This window comes from Cydia splendana, chromosome 20 (assembly GCF_910591565.1).
Source record: "Cydia splendana chromosome 20, ilCydSple1.2, whole genome shotgun sequence".
NCBI classification, from domain to species: Eukaryota; Metazoa; Arthropoda; class Insecta; order Lepidoptera; family Tortricidae; genus Cydia; species Cydia splendana.
In genome coordinates, this window is record NC_085979.1 from 7,067,075 (window position 1) to 7,090,748 (window position 23,674).

The 23,674-nt window shown below is 36.9% G+C and overlaps 1 protein-coding gene across 1 annotated transcript in view; it reads left to right on the forward strand.

The window, feature by feature from the left end:
- The first annotated feature begins 2,313 nt into the window (after positions 1–2,313).
- The window catches only part of LOC134800775 (GMP reductase 1-like), a 28,427-nt gene continuing 7,066 nt past the window's right edge, over positions 2,314–23,674 (forward strand). Inside the window, exons 1-2 of the mRNA XM_063773326.1 lie at positions 2,314–2,480; positions 22,699–22,818. Of these exons, the coding sequence (XP_063629396.1) occupies positions 2,394–2,480; positions 22,699–22,818 (207 nt within the window). The 5' untranslated portion in view covers positions 2,314–2,393. The remainder of the gene's footprint in view (positions 2,481–22,698; positions 22,819–23,674) is intronic.

Genomic DNA, 23,674 nt, shown 5'->3' on the forward strand with positions numbered 1-23,674 from the left:
TGACAGTTCTATATGTATATTGTACGATGAACTGCCGTTACCTAGTTTGCGTTTGTAACAGCGCTATCTTTTAGGAAATTAGGACATCAAACTTAACATACTCCCGCCTTTAATGACGTGAAGTCATTAGAAAATAATAAAATAAATTAAAGTTCAATCTTGCACATAATCAAACATAAAATAATAGCTTATTACGGACGCAAACTATTTTTCTACATCACATAATAAAGGACATAATTTTGAAATTGAACGTTGTAACACTCCTGACGAGGTTCGCAGGTCATATATTCTGGTAAGTAGGTCTTTTCCCGGGTACTTCTTTATAATTCGTCCCATAGGCCAACGACCAGGAGGTAGCCTCTGGTCCTTTATTAGAACTAAATCTCCTTCTTGGAATTCTCGAGTAGGCTGTCTCGCACGATCTCCCGCCATCTCTCCCTGTTGGCAGACTGTCTGGCACAGTCAGATACGCGGTTTCCCACTGAGGATTTTATTTCGTCAGTCCAGCGTATAAGTGATCTGCCGCGCGATCTGATTCCCTCCACTCTTCCTTGTACGACCAGTCGCTCTATGGAGTCGTTATCTCACCTAGAGACGCCTAGAAAAGTAGGTAGGTAACTAATAAAACAACGCTCAAAAGAGCCTTAGTAGTCTACCCGTTATTTTTGATGCAGACTGTACTCATGTATATGTAATCACAATATCTGTAGATAATATTCAAGAGATACTACCTATTTACAGGTACTTTAAAAGATTTGGTGGAGATTCTGGGTATTCTACAAATTTTTATTGATAAATAAACTCAATGAATCTTTTCATTTCTCATGCTCCGAAAGAGGTTCATTGTTGTTCTAAAAGGTGTGCAGAAAATGATACGTTTCTGCACTAGAGCATTTTAGGTTCCAAGTACGATTTTTATTTTACGTTAAGCAGTTGAAATTTGGGTATAAATGATTTATTATTCAATTTCCACTCTGATATTTGACTCCCCATTCCATAAATAACTATACTTTTGCCTAAATTGTTAATTGAAAGTACCCTAAAAAAATACTATAAAAAATTATACTTAGTCATGTTTTTACAAAAACACATGCATTTTACTTTCCTCGTATTCGAAATGAAAAGTAGAGTGTTTAACTCGGGTGAAACGCATCATTTCATCCCTTGGTTAACAATCTACTATTTACACAATATCAATATTGACAGTAGCACTAAGATCAAATTTTCCATGATCCACCCGCTAATTTACGCCTGCGCACTGGTAAAACAGCTGACTGTTATATCAATAGCTTGACAAACTTTACTTTGCCGGCGAGAATAACATCAAGTAATACAAATTTACCGACGCAGCGCTGCAGCTGACCGCATGAATAAAATTGCATCTCTGCAAAAAAAATTAAACTTTTTAATAGTGACGTGAAAAGTGATTCCGGTTTTTTCTGTGCCGATGGGCAACCTTCACCTAGCGCTGAAAGCATATTTCTGGCGCTGCGCCCTTGTTACGTCACGCTGTTCGCTTTAGTAATGTTGCCATGTTATGGAAAAATGGGAAACATTTTTTTTTCTAACTATATGAGGTAGAGTTAGACCAAGAAAAGTCTGCAGCGATTTTAATAGCCCACGCAGTGCAAGTGTTATTTATACGTCATAATTTCATAAAAGTTTGACGTTTATAATACCACTTGCAGTGCGTGGGCTATCAAAATCGCTGCAGACTTTTCTTGGTCTAACGCTACTATATTGTTATTCAACATCATTATTAGATACGTCGTCAAAATAAAAAAAAAAATCCAAAAAGGGCGGCTTTTTTTTTCAAAAATATAGGCACCAACGGTGACGCGACGGTCGACCTCCCATACAAATTGAAATTTTGCATGTTTTCCAACTGACAAAGTTGGCTTGCGTGTTTATCTCCTTCCGTGTATTAACGATATTATTTTAATACCTACCTACTGTCTTTTGATGTAGTAACATTATATAAAAGAACCTAATAACAGTAATAACACTAAACCTATAACCTTATTGAGTTTATTGTCATGTTACAAGTTATAAATTTAATAACTTATTGGCGATTTTCAATTATGTGCTAGATGCTAGAGTTAGACCAAGAAAAGTCTGCAACGATTTTGATAGCACACGCAGTGCAAGTTCTATGAAACTTCTATGAAATTGTGACGTATAAATAACACTTGCACTGCGTATGCTATCAAAATCGTTGCAGACTTACCTTGGTCTAACTCTACCACAAGAAACCATTGCAAATGTTATAGAAATTTCACTAAGAACCCTGGTAACCCTCACCGCATGAAACCGTCAGTCGATACCGCGCGCGAGAGGGGACGCGCGTTCGCGGCAAAATAACTTATCGCACAAATATCGGTTAAACACTCAATATGCCCAACATTATCAACGAGGTTAAGTTAGACTTTAAGGATGTACTCCTCAGGCCTAAGCGAAGCACCCTCAGAAGCAGAAACGATGTAAGTTTGTTTTTTTTTTATTTATTTTCTAATTAGCGTCTGTAAGATCAAGGTTAGAGTTTTCAGTGTCTATTCTGTGATGTAACTTTTTTTAGCGTGAAAATTCCGCATTTAGCCAAGTTTTTCCTCTAGATTTACATCTTTAACCATTGTTTATATTTGTTATTTGCAGTTGTATTTCTTCGATTTTATTGATGCTCATGCAAGTCATATTAGAGCGTAATGTATTTTCATGCCCATTGAATTATGTAAAGATTTTCATTGTTTATTTATACCGCTATTATTGCATTGTACCTACAGTCAAGTGTATAAATATGGGTGTTCAAATCATCTCAAAAATATGTCCCATAACTCTTATGTCAGTGAATTAAGAACTATGGGACATATTTTTGAGTGTTGTCTACACCCAATACACCCATTTACAGTTGACTGTACCTACAGTAAACTTATGTCATTGGGTGCAAATTTTTTTACACTTTTATAATTTATAAGTTTTATAACATTGCGAAAGGGATGCTCTGAGAGAAAAACGAAATTGAAATTCTTCGCTATCTTCAGTTACCCGTGAACAAGATGCATATGTAACTGTGTCGAAATATCGGGAGCTCGAAAACAGTACAAAAGGTAATCACGGTCCATATCCCGGTCGATATAAGTCTAATGAAACTAACCGTGACTCATTCAAAACAGTTATTGAAATTCTTTTTATTTTATTCTCATATTTTTTGTATTTAATAATCAGAATACGCTCTATAAAGTGCATCTTTGTGTTTTACCTGCAGCAGTCTTATATTTATATACGTTTTTATTTTTATTTTCATAATATTTCACCTAAGGTGAACGTGCCCTTAACCCTTATCTTGGCATTGTAACACCCGTGATACATGGAACTTTAAAAAATCTAGCAGGTTCACTTTATTACCTAACAAAATAATTCTGCCATCAATATGTCGAGCTACCCTCCTTTCTTATAGAAAAAAAAATGAACACAAGTGTCATTGTAAATTAATTAGTAATTATCAACATGGCGCCACGGAAACAACAGATTTCGGTTCGCACTGGAAGTTTTGCATTTATTTCTTAGATTAGTCTATATTTTTCCATAATCTACGTTTTGATGCATTTACAATCTGTTAGTGCATAAATATTTACAATGCGTTCGAATTTAAAATCATTTAATACACAGAAACTTACGAAAAACTGTTATGTATTATATTTGATACATTGCCAAGAACTCAGAAATGTACATATCGAAAGGATTGTATTACATTTAATACATTACCAAGTTGTCGTCTAAATAGTTTTACATATTTTTTTTATATTTTTTTATATTTGTGGGGTACAAAACATGTTTTAAGTATTTAATATTAGTTGTCGTATTATTTAATTATTGAACTTTGTTTTTTTTTTAAGTACTAGATGTTATTTAACTATATATTCGTACGCTGTAGCATTATTGCTACGCCGTAAACTTTTAATTTATTTGTTTACTTTTCATATTTTACTGAACTTTTTGCTGACGACTTTTTTGAAACTTTACGGGATCAAATTTTCCGCCCATGTGATCAGGTATTCGTAGATATAATTAATTTTTACAGGTGTAATAGTAATCTGATGCTTTAGATTGCGTTTAATTAGCAATAAATTATAATTTCTGTTGCATTACATGTTTTATTTTTATTAAAATCCACATGTTTCTTCTAAAAAGTAGGTAACTATTTTGTCGAGGGATTGGCATTGTATCAAATATGATACATATGATTTTCCGAAACTGGAAAATCCTGGATTTTTTCGCTTATTTTTTAATAGTCTAGTATGCTCAAAAGGTGACAAAAAACTAAAAAAATGTTTATATTTAATATATTTTGAGACTTGCCAAGATAAGGGTTAAGATGCCACAAAGTAGAATTGTGAGCGTTGCCAGGGTTTCTTCAAAACACGAGAGGCAAACATTTCTCAATATACTTAAGCACGAAAGATAAATAACAAAATTGCTCCCTTGCCTTCCAACCCTTTTTTAATACTAGACGCAAAAAAGGGGCTGTTATATGTTTGACACCAATGTCTGTCTGTCTGTGGCATCATAGCTCTCCAACGGATGGACCGATTTCCATGCAGTTTTTTTCGTGAAAACGAGTTTCCTTGCGGTGGTTCGTAATTATGTTTGATAGAAATCGATCCAGCAGTTTGAAGAGTATCAGCTCTTTTCTTTTCCAAATTTTTGGCAAATATTGATATTTTATTGAATATAGCGTTCTAGTTATAGGTTTTTATTAATTTTAAATTGAATAGTCATATATTGTTATATCTGACCATACTCTGAGGGGTAAATAATTATATAGATCATACTGAACGATATTTACTACAAGGCCAAACCCGAAATCGCGATAAACATCTGCTGTGCCATAGAAAACATTGACATGTGAATAATGTGATTCGCCGAAATGTATGAGACAACAGATTTTTTGCGTCTTAAGGGTTGGCCCTACTTATAGTAAAAGTTACATATTCAATCCTCCGAGTATTGTCAGATATAACAAAATCACTTTTTACCTACATTTAAAAAATATCTTGTCGTAAGTCGGGTGCAAAATCAAAGTACCGGAGTATCAAAATATTGCGTGATCTGATTATCGTTTCCAATGCAACGGTCACGTACATTTGCCCAACTTTCGATCTGCTGTGGCCTTGACAATTTTCCAGTAGATACTGGTGCAAATGTTATGAAATTACTGTTGAAATAATGTCCTACGAAAATAGTTAGGTACTTGGGTCAGCACTAAGATTTTTAGTGCTCCGTAGAAAGTTTGTTCAGAGAACTTGTGGGATCACTTCGGTCTTGCAGATCGGTTAAATGCATTTATTTATTTATGTTGCAAGTTATAGTGTCAATTTATCTGAAGATAAAAAGAAATACTTACTGTATCTGATACAGATCCTGAGCGAATTTTTAGTGATACTTTAAATTTTTTTTTCAAGAACAATTTTTACGTAGCATAGGTACAGCACAACCGAGATATAAACCCACATTTTTTGACCACAACACACATAGAGGTATAAAAATTTAATTTTCAAATTTGCTAAACTATACTATTAAATTTGTAAAAACCTACGTTAAAATGTCAAAAAAATCAATTTCATGACAAAATGCCTTGCCTTTAATTCCGACGTTTCAGCTGAGTTGCACCAGCTGTGGTCACGGAAAGACTGACGTCCCAACAACCTAAAAATACAACATAAAAATTTCAACCGAGAGGACGGGTCCAAATTATCGTCTACTACGGGGACCAGTGATTCAAATGTTGAAACCAGCGGATATATCTTCGGACCAGTGTGCGGATACTGTGAGTGTTGCGTGTCGTGCCGTGGACAATAAACATTAAACTTTAACGGGTAGCTGCAATTTCTTTGTCTACCCCAAACATTTTTATAAACTAATTTCGGGTAGTTTAGTGGTGTTTTATTAATATCTCTGTTGACATTTGTTGGGACGTCAGTCTTTCCGTGACCACAGCTGGTGCAACTCAGCTGAAACGTCGGAATTAAAGGTAAAAACAATAAAATTATATCGCGGTAGACCCGTTTGTGTAATTAAATATGTGTACAAAACGCGAGAGTTTAAAGTGTTAAAATGCCTTGCATCATTTTGAAAAAGAGTTGATACTCCTCAAACTGCTGGATCGATTTCTATCAAACATAGCCAAGAACCACCGCAAGGAAACTCGCATTCACGAAAAAAAATGCATCGAAATCGGTCTATGTCTAATATGTCTATCCGTTGGAGAGCTACGATGCCACAGACAGACAGACATTGACGTCAAACACATAATACCCCTTTTTGCGTCAGGGGTTAAAATGAGCCGTAGATAAGGGCTTTGAACGTTGGTTTTGAATCAATCTTATCTTCATCATCTTCAACTCAGTTGGACGAGTCAGACAGTTCGAGTGACGTGTCATATCTATAACGTCACATCGAATTTATCTCGTCTCGCCTTGAGGAAGGCCGCGAGGCCGGAAGGAACCGAAAATAACTGGTTTTCCGCGGTCGTCAATTGAGGTGACGATTTGTCAAAATCATCAATTGACGAATATGGGCCTATGGGGCACTGTGGAGTTTTATTGAATACTCAACTCTTCGAGATTTGGGGTATCTCTAATATCCACTGACATGATTGATATTTTTCTGTGACCTTTATTTTTATAATAAAATAAGGGTGCCAGCTGGTAACTATAAATATATGTACAGTTGCCAAAAGCATGTATGTTTTGTGGGTATGATGATATAGTTGCAATATTTGAACCTCCACGCTAGGACACGACTCTACCTCCTATCATCCCTGTGACATACGTGTCCCTATATGTACCTATAAAGCCACGGCTAGACTAGGGACAATTGTCCCAAGTCCATATATATATATATATATAGTTCGTTTTTTTTAGCATTAGAAAGAACTTGAAAGAAGGTAAGCGATCTTGACATGTCTTTTAATTTAAAAATCAATAATTATTACTTATGAAAGCAGAAGAATATAAATGATCGTATTAGATTCATAATTGTTACATATTTGCTGTAACTTATTTTTAAAATGTGTTTTTCAATTAAAAGACACATCAAGATTGTTTACCTTATTTCTAATGCTAAAAAAAACGAACTATAGTTGGTAAAGCCAATTTGTCAGTCAGTAAGAACCAGGAAAACTATACTCATCCTTTTCTTTTGGGTGCTAGTAGTAGACAAAGATAGTATGATTCTCTCTGTCTATGATTGAAATGAGACAGTCCTTTGACAAACTATAGCCATGGCTTAGTAGGTCATACTGAACAACTTTTACCATGGGGCCAACCCCGAAACGCAAAAGAAATCTGCTTATGCATTTCGGCGAATCATATACATATATATACATTTTTCAGTAGATTTGTTTTCGCGATTTCGGGATTAGCTCCATAATAAAAGTTGTTCAGAAGTTAGAAGTTCCCCTCAGAGTATGGTCACCTTATACACACATATACCTTATACATTGGTAGGTAGGTATACAACGCTATATGACTACGTTTACGATTTGAAACGCCATTAACGTAAGATAAATCAGATAAATAGCACGTGTATGTCATTCATGCGAACTTAATCATCTCATTACACAAGATGAAAGGTTGATCATAAAAACATGGGCACGAGCTAGCACGAGTATACAACCGTACCGTAGGGTGTATTCGGGTAATTTCGCATGTTGAATAAATTCAATAAACCACCCAATAAGAGTCCTTTTTCAAAATTACCCGACGGTTTTCGACATTCGGAATTAACCGAATACACCTTATAGGTCGTTTAACGAAAGCCGGCGCGTATTTTCTATGCAAATATTGGCAATTCAGTACAAATCTCGCGCCAGCTTTTATGAATTTACCTTTATAACAGTCATTAGAAAAACTAATTCAAATGTCTACAGAGCCGCTAAAAATAATAATACAGATGTACCTAGTGCATAATTATTGATCAGTATTGTGTAGAAATAGAGGTACCTTAAGATTTTCCGCCCTATCCAGTACCCTTCAAGATGTCCTTTATTCAAGGCAGTAGTAGGTAGTAGGTAAAGGTAAGGTTAGGTACGCCTCAGTAATTTTACGACCCTTTGTAAGTACGCCATGAACCTGCAGCCGCTTGAACGACAAAAACCCCTAATAGCGTCGTAAATGTCGTGAGTTGTCGTGCCCATAGCACCAAGAACGGCTAGAGTTAGACCGAGAAAATTCTGCAACGATTTTGATAGCCCACGCAGTGCAAGTGTTATTTTAAACGTCAAACTTCTATGAAATTATGACGTATAAATAATACTTGCACTGCGTGTGCTATTAAAATCGTTGCAGACTTTTCTTGGTCTAACTCTAAGTGTAATGGCTGGCTGTCAAAATAAGCATAGACATATCGATAGCTTCTACCCATTGACATAGATATCTAGGGACTGGCTTTACGGACAATAATAATGAGACATGACAGGGGCCAGTACAGCGGTGTGACCCCGGTACAACTAGTTCAGTCATTATAGATTTTGACCTGTCAATAATCAGTTCTTGGATTTTTTTTCGTAGGTCCCTCGGGGGGGTCACTGGGAGTGTAAATTCAAAAAGTAGACTGAATCAGGCTCCTGTGTATATTCGAAAAACGGTTTTTCTTGAATAACTCGGGCATTTTTGATTTTACAGTAAAACCGTGAGGACAAAAATTGTAGGAAATTTAATTCTCTACAAGTTTGGTCCTCACAATTATTCTTCTAGCATCGATATTTTGGAAATTAAATTTGAAAAAAGCGCCACATTCAAAATATTTTCATCATCTCGTTTATTTTCAACTTTACGGCATAAATGAAGAGGACTAAACTTGTAGAGAATCAAATTTTGAATTTGGCGCATTTTCAAATTTAATTTCCAAAATATTGATCCTAGAAGAAAAATTGTAAGGACCAAACTTGTAGAGAATCAAATTTCCTAAAATTTATGTCCTTACGGTTTTACTGTAAAATCAAAAATGGCCGAGTTAATCAAGAAAAACCGTTTTTCGAATATACACAGGAGCCTGATTCAGTCTACTTTTTGAATTTACACTCCCAGTGACCCCCCCGACGGACCTACGAAAAAAAATCCAAGAACTGATTATTCACGGGTAGGGTCGGTTTTTTGCGGGCTCAGCACGGTTCCATTTTTATCGACTATCACTATGCGCGTCCCTTTCGCACTTACATACTTGTTAGAACGTGACAGGCATGGTGACAAGGGATAAAAACGCGACCGTGCTAAGCCGCTTGGATATAATGACTGGACTAAACGCGATTGGTTGATGAGTTCGCATCACGCGCGCGATTGGTTGATGAATTCGCATCACGCGCGCGATTGGTTGATGAGTTCGCATCACGCGCGCTATTGGTCTCAACTAGTTGCGATAGACTGCACGATTGGCTGGAATTCGTGAGTCACACCGCTAAACTAGTACCATTTTAGTGCCCGTATTAAGGCCAGTCCATAGATATATACGTTAATGCTTCTACCAAAGATTTTGGAGTTTGGTTTCATAGGGTTAAAGTCACTCTTTATATGTATAGATCCGGACTTTAAAAAATCGGTCACGTACCGTGTGTGTCGGACCACGCATAATGGAGGATTCCGTTACTTCATTTCTTAAATACAGATTCGTCATTTTTATTTATGCCTTACTAATACATTTTAGATAGGTATAATGCGTGTTGTGCTCGTGTCTTCGTGAATGACCGTGTATATCCAGGGCCGGATTAACCCTAAGTCAAAGTAGGCAACTGCCTAGGGGCCCCGCCTCGGCTTGGGGGCCCCGCCTCGGCTAGGGGGCCCTGGTGGCTCAGCGCGCACCAAATAAAATTTTGTTCCATAGGCTCAAAATTCATGAGTAAATTTTTTATTCTTATAATAATGAATAACAAATTATTGTTTTTTTTTTCATTCTTTAAATTAATGAAATACTGTAATAAAATTGAAGCAATACGTAAAAGTTTACGAGGCGCATTCTGCGTAGGTACCTGTTGTAAAGTTGTAATTTGAGGTTTTCAGGGAAAATGGTTCGAAAAAAATTTCGAACAACCAACAACTTTTGGGTTATTTCGACTCAGAATCACGAGGACTAGATTGATTAAAACAAAGAAAAAGAAAGAGACGAAAGTGTTCCCAGTTTTTCAAAGGAATGCTCGACCTTCAGCCTCAATTTACCATTGGTTTATTGTGTTCCACATCTCATCTACTTCAGCTTAGCCTTTGGCGTCGCTGCGCCAAGCTCGGTCTGCGGTCTCACTTTTTAATACAAAGGACATTGGTTCGTGTCTGTGCTGAACTATTTATTCTGAAGCCTGATGAAGCACGGCTTTGACTTTGCATGAAAGCTCGCCTCATGCACTCCGGACTTTTAGAACCAGATGAAGATCGATACCGATCGAGCCTTTTAACACGGTTTCACAATTTGCGATATTGTCAAAAAATTTCGCGCTCGCTGCGCTCGCGTTTATTTTTGCTTCTTTAATAGACCCTGTATCTACATGTTAGCTTGACTGGTGAATTAATAGAGGTACCTAGACCATGAAAAGTCTACAATGATTTTGATAGCATACGCAGTGCAAGTGTTATTTATACGTCATAATTTCGTAGAAGTTTTGACGTTTAAAATAACACTTGCACTGCGATTGCTATCAATATTGTTACAGGCTTATCTTGGTCTAACTCTAGTAAATTAAGTAATTTTAATATATGGAAATTCTTTATTATTAGGTTGATTCTAATCATGTGGCTCGGCGTTTGGTCTTATGGTCGGACAATGGCTGTTCAGCCTCTCAAAATATTAACTATTGAGAAAATCAACTTAGCGGCACTAGCTGAGCTTAGCTTTTAGCCTCGCTTAAAATTGGCTATTAGAGGTAGATAAGAAAGTGACGCTGAAGCTCTCATCTTTGGTATTCCACTGGGAATTGGCCTTAAGCCTAAACGGCTCTCCCCACACTTGACGCGACGCGGAATCGGCAAAAACCGATAGAATAAAGCTTTATGTCCACGCAATAAGCGCGAAACAGACATCGTTCGATTTGGATCGGCTCGGCCGACGCCTGAAGATTGAAATTAAAAACGCAAACTTTTTTTCCCTGTACTGAATGTGCTGTGTGCAGAATTTACTGTAGGGGGCCCCGAGCTTCGCACTGCCTAGGGGCCCCGACATGCTTAATCCGGCCCTGTGTATATCAGATATAAACATGTATGTATATCTTTGCTACGGGTCGGGAGTCAGCAGCACCCCCACCCACAATTGTGTAAAAATGTTAGATATGAACATTAATTAGACGGCGAGTCGTCGCACGCGCCGGTTAGATCCAGTTGCAGGGTTAAAGTTCTGTAAACATGTGTGATGTGTGATGGACAGTGTAATAATAGTACCTATACAAAGAAGTAAACGGTCTTGTGATTAAAGACATAGAGTTAGACCAAGAAATTTAAATTCTATGTTCTATTCTATCCTAAAAAAATTAAATCTTCTCATCCATCCCATATAACCATTCCAGTCGCAGAATCACAAAGTGGTAACTAAATGTCAGATGTGTCGTAACAGAGTCCACACAATGTGTCTAGAATTGTTTCGAAACAAAGTGTCGTCGCCGTGTCTACACTTTTCCGTAACAAGGTGTCGACACATTTGTGTGCACTTTGCGTGCGGTTTGCGACTAAATCTGACAGCAAATTTGTGACAGCAAATGTCAATATAAAATACCTCTTGAAAACCAAGGTTTGTCAAACTACTATTAGTGTCTCGTGTGCTCGTAATTCTAGTAAGTCATCATGGGCAATGCAAATGATAATAATCGACCGAAACCATATAAACACCCAACACCCGTCAACCTTTTACAGAAAAGTTTTTAAAGAAATTCAATAAGCTACTTAGGTCAGGCAACGAATGCTCCAAAAGTTGTAGAGGGAAATGCTCGGAACACAATTTTTGACTCCGTAACTCGGTTTGACAAGTTAGGAGGTGAACATATCAAAAGTCCCCGGTCGTAGCCCTTGAGCGGGGGGGAGAGAGGGGGTTTGAAGGTCCCATTTTCCCGTTTTTCGATTATATCTCGGAAACTATGCATCTCAGCGACATGGCCACTTATACAAAATGAAAGTTAATTTAATTTGTTACAAGTTTATTCAGTCATTTTTTTCGATATGTTGAATAGTTTTTGAGATATCCGCTCTTGAAAGTTTATTTAGGGCTCTCAATTTTATCTTGATATATCTATATCAGTGAAGGTGCTAGGCCGTGTTTGGTATCGTTTTCGTATAAATCTGGGGTGCTGAATCCATTTAAGATATCACATTGACACCATTCCACAAAATAAAAATAAATCTTTTTAGGGTTCCGTACCTCAAAAGGAAAAAACGGAACCCTTATAGGATCACTCGTGCGTCTGTATGTATGTCCGTCTGAATACACAAAATAGTTCTTTACCTATAGATGACAGGAAAACCTATTAGAAATGTGCAGTCAAGCGCGAGTCGGACTTAATGTACGGAACCCTTAATACGCGAGTCCGACTCGCACATGGCCGGTTTTTTTGAAACTCTTCTTGACGCTTAACCGCTGAACCGATTTCGTTGAAATTTGGTATAGAAATAGTTTGCGTCCCGGAACAGGACATAGGATAGATCTTATAACCAAAATCATCTTTTGAAGGTGTGAAAAGTGGCGTGGAAATTTGTACGGGAAATCAATAACCGCTGAACCGATTTATATGAAATTTGGGATGGTCTACATCTTTGATTTAGTTAAAAATGATGAAAAAACATGACTTCAAACCTAAACTTAAACAGTATTAACTTCAAGAAGTCAATTCTGAATTCCCCCCTACACCTCATTTCACACCTTTAAAGGATGATTTTTGAGATAACTTATTATATCCTGTCTCGGGACTCAAAATATATGTGTTCCAAATTTAAATTAAAACTGTTCAGCAGTTTAAGCGTGAAGAGGAGTTTAAAAGAAAGTATTTTAATAAGTTTATATGTTTTTACTTCGGAATGGTGTCAATGTGATACCTTAACTAAATTTGGTACTGCGAATTTATACGAAAACGATACCAAACATGGCCTCGTAGCTTTACTGTTGTAGAAGTCAAAATAAAATTGAGAGCCCTAAATTCTTATTACTTGGCCAAACTTGTGTAGAAGGAAAAGGTAAAATAAAAGTCTTCGGCAGGAATATAAGACACAAATATATATTTTTTTTGCGTTACTATTTCATTCATCAAATATAAACATACCTTGATTATACTATTCTAGTGAGATCCTCATAGATAAACAAAAACATTTACTTAAAAAATTACAAGGTCGAAATGTCACGGAACTTATGAGAGTAATATGTGAAAAATAAAACATCAAACATCAACATTTATTCAGCAAATAAGCCACAAGGGCACTTTTACACGTCATCATTGAATTTACATACAAGCAAAAATAATAACATCAACAATTTTATAAAATAAAACTAACAATTCAATCTAACTTATTACAATTACTAAGAGATGTATATGGTCTCTTAATGTCGAATTACATAAAAAATACAGATACAAAACACAAAAAAAAATCTAAAACTTTTATGACAAAAAAAATCTGGACACAATTTAAGAATCACCCAATTGCGTCGAGGAATCATCTGTATTTTTGCTTGTTTCATTACCTCCTCGCTTCTTTTTTGTCCTTTGTATTCTGTAGCAATTTATTAGATCTGAAAATAAAGATAACTTGCGTCGTCACGGATGTCGATTTATAGGTTTTAGGGAGTGCAGAATTCGAAAACGATGATCATTTTATAATCCAAGATGGCGGCTACGTATTTTGTCATAAAAGTAGAATCCAAAATAGTCATCATTTTCGAAATCTGCGCCCCCTAAAACCTATAAAACGATATCCATGACGACTTTTATGACATAGTGCATTGCCGCCATTTTGAAATTGAAAATGTTATCATTTTCGAAATCTGCGCCCCCTAAAACCTATAAAACGACATCCATGACGACTTTTATGACATAGTGCATGGCCGCCATCTTGGAATCCAAAATAGTCATCATTTTCGAAATCTGCGCCCCCTAAAACCTATAAAACGATATCCATGACGACTTTTATGACATAGTGCATTGCCGCCATTTTTAAATTGAAAATGTTATCATTTTCGAAATCTGCGCCCCCCAAAACCTTTAAAACGACACCCATGACGACTTTTATGACATAGTGCTTGGCCGCCATTTTGGATTCCAAAATGGTCATCACTTTCGAAAGCGGGGCCCCCTAAAACCTATAAAACGACATACATGACGACTTTTATGACATAGTGCATGGCCGCCATCTTGGAATCCAAAATGGTCATCATTTTCGAAATCTGCGCCCCCTAAAACCTATAAAACGACACCCATGACGACTTTTATGACATAGTGCATGGCCGCCATTTTGGATTTCAAAATGGTCATCATTTTCTAAATCGGGGCCCCCTAAAACCTATAAAACGACATCCATGACGACTTTTATGACACAGTGCATGGCCGCCATTTCGGATTCCAAAATGGTCATTATTTTCGAAATTGGCACTCCCTAAAACCTATATATCGACACCCATCTCGACTTTTATAACAAAGTGTTTTGCTACCATCTGCATGCAAGACATTTCTATTATTTTTACGTACAAAAATGGCTCCCTGTCAACTTTCAATCGAGATTTAATCGATAATTTATTCGATTAATATTCAGATTAATTCAATTTCAATCTATGTTAGGTCGACTAAACTAATCGCGATTAAAATTTGAGAATTAACTTTTTTTATTCCATTAATTAGTCGAATAAACAGTTAATCGATTAATGCCCATCTCTGACCACGGCATTTTTACACTTTGAGAATATCTGAAAACAAATCAACACAAGGAGCCATTTTGCAAATCCAGTAACATACCAGTAACTTTGTTATTACTTTTGACAGCGCGTGTCATGTGTCAACACAGAGTCGACACAAAGTCGAAACATTGCAACTACTTTGTGACTGCAATATTTCTCAGCCTTAAACCATATTTATACATCATAATTAACAAGTTTCGTAGTATGTAAAGCGTTATTTCTGTTATTTAAGTATAGTATACGCATCGAAGTACTAAAAATGCTTCAAATAATATAGTTATGAACACAGGCACTGAGAAGTAAACAATTTCATTTCCGGCTAAACTAAAACAATGTGGTGGCGCGTTGATTATATTACACTTAGTTTATCAAATCACTCGAGCAGTTTAATTCCCCATAATAATTTAAGTCCTATTGTAATATAAATGCAAACAATATATAATTAGGTCTTGTAATCCGTTTTAGAGATGGCGTATTAATGTCACTTATTTTTATTTAAGTATTTTTCCATCTGACAGTTTCCATTTGACAGGAACAAAATGAACGAATGAACGAATGATTTTGGCATAAAGTAGTCGCAAACTCGAAACAATGTGTGCACACGGCGACCACACGTTATGTCACTTTGTGTCATGTGTCGACCCTTCCCCATTTCTGGTAACTGTGTCGACACGGCGACGACTCTGCGACTGGAATTGTGACCGAAACAGACGGTGTCGACACAAGATGTGTCAACACCGCGTCGTAACGGCGACTGGAAATGGTTGTATGGGCATGATCCATCTTAAAGTTGATGTCGGATATTATATATTTAAGTGCTGATACTGCTGTGCCATCGAAAATTTTCCACGTGAAAAAATTAGTCAAAAACATCGCCAAAACCCCGGCAAATTTTATTATTTTGTTTTTTTCCCGGAGTCTTATGCTGGAGCACGCAGTTTCCATTTAACCCTTTACCAGGCTAAGGGATATATATTTCCCACATACGGCACTTCAAACATGTGTTCTATTTTCGATGAGTAAGACTGACATTCGATTGTCATTTTTGAAATATCAGCCTGGTAAAGGGTTAAGCTTTCTCTTCTACAGGTTGTACGTAGTAAGAATAGGTAATTACAATATTTTTGTGTGTCACGGGCTAGTCCGAATAACCCTAATACATCTATCTATACATGACTAATACTTGTTGAATAACTTTATAAGAAAAGTGGATACTTCAACTTCAACATTTATTCAGCAAATAGGCCACAAGGGCACTTTACACGTCAACATTGAATTTACATACAAGCAAAAATAATAAATATACATCAACAATTTTCTATATGGTATATCTTAGATATAGGGGTCATGTCCTGACCGTTCACTCTGCCGTGTCGAATAGGCCTCAACAAAATTTGACTTCACATTGGAAAACATAACATTACAGAGAAAGTATCTTAGCCTCGTACGTAATATAAATAGATGTCTTTATTTATCCGCTGTGCGCTTCCTACGGGCTCGCTGCCAGCGCTGGGACAATGTCATCGGACCTTAGGAATCTACGGTTATATCCTATATCGTAACAGCCGTAATCATTGGGAATCCTTTATATACAACGCGGTTGGCAACTGTCAAAGGTTTTTATAGGTGGCGGTTGGTTTTACATGTAAATAAATAAATATTATAGGATACATTTTACACAAATTGACAAAACCCCACGGTAAGCTCAAGAGGGCTTGTGGTGAGGGTACTTAGACAACGACGTATATAATAATATAAATACTTTTTAAATGCATAGAAAACAACCACGACTAAGGACGTGCTCATCACACGTATGAATGCCCTTAGAGTCTGTGCGGAAAGAGAAAAGTCGTGAAATGTATGCGGCCCAATACAGTCCACGACTCTTCTCTTTCCGAACCGACTCTACCATGATTTGAATCCGGTACGGCCGGGACCATCGGCTTCATAGATAAGGTCACTACCCACTAGGCCAGACCGATCCGGTCGGTCGTCTCTAGTTTTATTCTATGAGATTTAGCTTAAACGATCCAGGCTATAAGTTTCCAAAAAAAAAACAATATTTTGACATTATTCGTAGTCCGTAGGATTGACAGGTAAAACCTATGCTGGCGCCATCTGTAAAATACTTTAACCGGCCAACCCCATTATAATTCTGACTCTGTCATAGCGTAGAGCTTACAAAAAGATATATGGAAATTTGTTCGATTTACACAAATTAATTAATTAACTGTATTTGGGCCCTACAGACTACAGTTTATTCTTAAGAAAGTGAATGTTTTAGGCTCCAATTTCACCACGGTGACAGGTGCGACAATTGTAAAACATCACTGTTGCTGACGTCACAGGCATCCAAGGGCTACGGTTACCGCTTACCATCGGGCGGGCCGTATGCCTGTTTGCCACCATCATTGTTTTATTAAAAAAAACTTTATTATATCGGAAAAAAACAGATATTTCTCTTGCTAAGTTTATGACAATTGTCACAAGAAACACTACAATTGTCACGAAATTCCGACATATAACTCATTACCTGTCAAGAATTACCTACAATTCTTCTAAATCTTGACAATTGTCAGAAACTTCGCAAAAGAAATATCTGTTTTTTTCCGATATAATAAAGTTTTTTTAAATAATACAACGATGGTGGCAAACAGGAATACGGCCCGCCCGATGGTAAGTGGTAACCGTAGCCCATATGCCTGTGACGTCAGCAACAGTGATTTTACAATTGTCGCACCTGTCACCGTGGTGAAATTGGGGCATTAAGTAACTAGATCAGGGTGCGTAACCAACATACCAACGTGCTCCGTAGCGAACGAAACGCAACTGTCACTGTCGCACTAATATGGAAGAGAGACACAAAGCGTCTTCTTGTCGTAGCCCAAGCGATTGTCACCTTGGCTAGGCACCCTGTAGACAAACGGAAATGAGATACTTATTCCACTATTTAATCTCATCTAAACATCAATCAAGTGTGACGTCAGCCTTAGACGGAGCCAGACTGGCGGTCGCTCGGTCAACATTGTCGAATTCATGACACACTGAACTAGTTATTAACACTTGTACGTAGTGTGTGTTGGTACGTAAAAAAATTGTCAAACCGAAGTTTCGATTTCGGCATAAAAATCATTTTTCGGCCGAAGGATTGGTTTTGGCCAAAAATGGCCAAACCTTTCGGCCTCGTCGAAACTGTATTTTTGGTAATGTCTGGACGAAGTTTCGATTTCGATGTCGGCAGGTTTCAGCAAAAAATAATTTACTACATATTTAAAGTCAGTCAGTAGCACTTTTTTGGATCACAATAGGGCTGCCTTCAATTTAATTAGCAATCTTGAGACCTTTCTCGAGGGACTGTATCTACTGGAATCCTGAGTGTTTGACTTTCGTTCGATAGAAAAAAATCACGAACATAGGTCTAAATAATATTGCACTTGAAAAAATTGTAAGAAATTATGCACAAAAGCTAAAAATATGAAAATTGCTTCTAAATTCGGTAATATGACGTTTGAGGGAACGTGTTGATAACTTTTTTTTATTTAATAAAAAATAATACATAATAATAATAATTTAGCCTATGTACGTCCCACTTCTGGGCACAGACCTCCTCTTAAGCACGAGAGGGTTTGGGCTATAGTTCCCACGCTAGCCCAATGCGGATTGTGGACTTCACATACACCTTTGAATTTCTTCGCAGATGTACTTATTCAGGTTTCCTTACGGTGTTTTCCTTCACCGAAAAGCTAGTGGTAAATACGAGTATCAAATGGTATTTCGTAGGTACATAAGTTCCGAAAAACACCGGATTGAAAGTCGGGCGTCAGATCCACTCGGCCACCACCGCTTTTAAAACGTACAATAAAAAAAAACTTGATATCCGCGCTCCCGGGCACGCACTTCCATCTCGCTTAAGCTCAGTGAGAGTGATTTTGCGAGGAAACTCTCCGTACTTGTACCTAGATGTAGGGAGTAGCAGTAGCAATACCATAAAATGGGGTGAGTAGGGATTGCGAGGAGAGTCGGGTTATGAATGGGGAGTGAAGGGATGACTGGGGGGTTAGATGGTTTTTAAAGGCTACTGCTACCTAAATAACGTATTCCTATTACAAATGGAGCTATAGCAATATTCATAATAAAAAAAATCGATTCAACGTTTCAAAATCACCTTTCGTATGAAATCCCATATCACCCCAACTACGAGGGACTACGGGGTGAGGAGGGATTTTGTGTTTATCGTTAAAGTTATGAACTACCTAAAATCATAAAAAAAAAAACTAAAATACAAACGGCCGGAACATTTATTAATAAAATTAAGTTTGCATAAAATGTAAAAATAAAATGTTATCGAGGTTTGAATGTCAGTTTTTTTCCCTACTCACCCCATTATACGGTACTGTAGGTAATGGACGTAATGGTGTTTACGTCGAAGAACAGTTAGCATCGATCGGCAGGTGTGCAACGACTGTTGCCTCCCACATACTGTTGATAGTGTGTAGCTGGTATTTACGATTCCGATACGATTTTTATTTTGTCGTTTTTAGGGTTCCGTACCCAAAGGGTAAAACGGGACCCTATTACTAAGACTTCGCTGTCCGTCCGTCCATCCGTCCGTCCGTCCGTCCGTCCGTCCGTCCGTCCGTCCGTCTGTCACCAGGCTGTATCTCACGAACCGTGATAGCTAGACAGTTGAAATTTTCACAGATGATGTATTTCTGTTGCCGCTATAACAACAAATACTAAAAACAGAATAAAATAAAGATTTAAATGGGGCTCCCATACAACAAACGTGATTTTTGACCAAAGTTAAGCAACGTCGGGTGGGGTCAGTACTTGGATGGGTGACCGTTTTTTTTTTGCCGTTTTTTGCATTATGGTACGCAACCCTTCGTGCGTGAGTCCGACTCACACTTGCCCGGTTTTTTTGTTAGATGAGGATAAAATTTGGCTGGTTTGAAAAGCTCCTCATTATGAGCGGAATAAAATGGGAATAAATACGAAATTTTAATTTTAGTTAAGGTCACTGTGGCGAAATCCGGCATACTTTTTTTTTTCACTTTGGAGTGATCTAGTTCCGTTAATTGTTCACCTACGTTACTGCTTGTAATCGCATACGATGAAGAATCTAATCATTAATAGTTAAGCCTTAGTGACAGATAATTTCAAACACAAATTAAGCAAAAACAATAGTATTTTTTTAAATTCGGCGAGTAGACGGACTTGCCGTGCAGTTTAAGGGAAGTCCGTCTAGTTATGATATCAGCCAATCTATGGGTGCGTATATGTTCGTAGTCGAATTCCTAAAAAGAACGAATCAAGACAATGAAAAGTGTACTTTCAACTTGTTAATATACGGTTCAGATTCGAAATAAACAGCATTTTTCTAAAACAAAGGCAAGTCGCCGGACTTGTAAGTATATGCCGATATACTACGGAAATGGGGTGGTAAACCTTTTTTGGCAAATAATTACACGTAATTATTTTTTTGATTTCCGAAATAAAAGATCAATAGTAATTTTAAAATGTATTTTAATCGTTTCTTTTAATTTACTGAGATCAAAATTTAATAAAGTAACATCATGCGCAAAGTCATTTGATACCTTATCAAATCGTTATAATATTAAAGTCGCAAAAACAGTTGGTAATTTCTGATTTAACGAAAGTCGATGACGGACTTGCCTTGTAATAGTCGGACTTTCCAACTTGGTCAAATTTTAATGTGATAAATGGTGGAACGTATAATTACAAAACTAAGCCAATTTCTGATATTTTAAACATAGAATAAAGACAGCTGGTTCTTATGCTACTTACGTAGTTACTTTCTGATGCACAATCTTTTCAAAAACTATTTTTAACAATTTTTTTTCGAACGGCTGTCGCACTATTACTTCGAGTTCAAAACACGAAATGACTTGTTTAGGCGGATTGCTCTGAAGTTGGTTGTCACAGCGCCATCTGTTTTACAGTGACGGAACTAGCGCGAACAACTGGTTAATCGACTGGACTCCAAAGCGGCATACGCCTTCAATAAATTCAAAAGTTATAACGTGTTGACGGACTTGCCTTGTAGACGGACTTGCCCACAGTGACCTTACGAAAATACCATTAGGTACGTTTTCGTATCTTTTTTAGAACATAGGTTGAAATTGCGCTTAAAATATTGAATTGTACAGAATAGGGAACTCTATCTATGAACAAAATTAAACAAGAATCGGCCCATTTACAGGAAATTTCGAATGAAAGAGCTTGCTATATTTCATAAGTTTCTTTACGTAGTGTGCGACGGATTTTAGTTTTTGCAGGATAAGAATACTGATTTCATCGCATTAGGTACATAAAGATTGAATTGAATTGGATGTTTCTTTATTCAGGCAATAGACCCAGTATATCATTCTAAAATTACAAATACAATAAACTTAAAAGGTAAAAAAGAAATACAGTAAAAATAAAATAAAATAACCAAAAAATTAAATCGCTCATAAATTCCTTTATTGGAATCTTCTTTTAAATAATGGATAAAAATTACACAAAGACACGAACTTTAAGAATAATAATATCTGGGAGACCGAGCTTTGCTCGGAAAACATATAAAAACTCAAAAATGCGCGTTTCCCAGAGATAAGACCTAGCTAGATCGATTTTTTGCCCCCGAAAGCCCCCATATAGCATCGATATCGTTAGAGCCGTTTCCGAGATCCCCGAAATATATATATAAATAAATCAACAAGAATTGCTCCTTTAAAGGTATAAAGCCGACCACTAACTAACAGGCCGCCGGACGATATCGGCCTTGACAGTTCCGAACAACTGACCGGCCGATATCATCCGGCGGACTGTTAGTCAGTGGTCGGCTTAAGATGAATGTGTATGGTTTCTGATTTTTTTTCTACTTTAAGGTACACATGTGCAAGTTTCGAAAAAACTCGGAAGGTTCCGAAAATTTTACAGCAAACAAAGGAAACCTTCATTTTGGAAATGGAACATTTCAATTCACTCCTGTTTTGAAATGTTCTAGCCTAGCGTGAATTATTCATACTCTAATTAAATCTGAAACATTGTCGCTTTGTTACAAAGTAACATTTTGTCCACGTAGCATAGTATTATCAGACTTCCTTCATCTACAAAAATGTGTTAGCCTTCCTAGAATGTGCTGTATCGTTATAAACAAGCTCGTACAAAGTAAACACAGGTTGGACACAGGAGATACCTTCCATATCTAGACATAATATGTAGGTAGGTATATACAAACGGAATAGGTTAAGTTCCTACTAAGTATCCCTACAACTGATTTAAATCCACAAAAAAAATCCTAGGTTTTGACGATTTTAGTTTAAATAAACTTGGTGTTATTTTCAAGAAAACTTCACTTAGAGACTTAGATGGTTGGCATAATGGTTTTTTTTTACATTTTCCTTCACAATTCAATTTTTCACTATGAAATAAATATAAAAATTGTTTTGGAATGTACAATTTGTACTTTGAAATTTTGCCCCCTCTTCACATGGGGCATTTTTCATATTTAATCAAATACCAAAAATAAAACTTTCAATGTCTGGTTTAGCGTTCTTCATAAGTTTCATGACTATTCCAAATTTCAAATCGATAGCTTTAGTAGTTCTCGAGATATTTAGCGATGTGACAGACGGACGGACGGACAGAGTTGCACCATAAGAGTTCCTTTTGCACCTTTTTGGTACGGAACCGTAATAACCGAAAGCGCCAATGGTATAATAAACGTAGTATCATTTTAATAGTTTGTGGGTATAAGTGGAGTAACATGTTGACCCCGTTTTCCAGGTGGATCTCCACCGAGAGATCACGTTCCGGAATTCCGGACAGACGTACCGGGGAGTCCCGGTCATGGCCAGCAACATGGACACCGTTGGGACTTTTGAAATGGCAAGGGAACTGTCAAAGGTGAGATAGTTAAGTATAGTTGGTCAAACAAAGTCAGTAAGAACCAGGAAAACTATATCATCTTTTGGGTGCTAGTACTAGTGTAAGAGAGAATCATACTATCTTTATAGTATGATTCTCTCTGTCTATGATTGAAATTATTTGATTAACTATATATATTTTGTATTGGCAACAATTATAATTTTATTATTATCCGGTTCGAAGGACCAACAATCGCATGTATGAATCACAATGCGATTTGATTTATATAAAAAATAATTTTATTGAAAGCTAAATTAATTAGGCTACTACAATCGGTTATGGCAGGGGTGCGAAACTCCTCCCTTCGGGCAAACTCGGCTTCGTTCGGGTCAGCATTGCTGCGAGCAATTATTAGGGTTGACACAACTTGACGTCCCTTTATGTGCACGACCATAGATAAGATAATGGCTTGAACTTTGACAACCCTAAACAGCCGAAAGGGATAGTGCCATATATTAGAAAGGGACAGCATGATTCGACCCTGAACCGCTGTCAAACTTCGGTTTTGTAGGAAGTTTCCTTTCTTTACGGTAGTACTATTATTTATTCTGTGGTTATGGCACAGAATGAGGAGAGCGCTGAAAGCGCGCCATAGACAAAACTTATCCTAAAATATTGCAAGCAACAAATATTAACACTAAAGTTAAACGTACAATATTTTATGCTATGTTCAGACTTGTCACGAACAACCACCGAAAACTACTTTCATACACTAAGCTCTTTTACCAAAAAAATATACTAAACACAAAAAAATATACTAAACACCAAAAAATAATGATTAGTTTGGAGTCATTTGCTTTAATAGGAAAGCAAGATGTAATTGTTTCGTATCAAT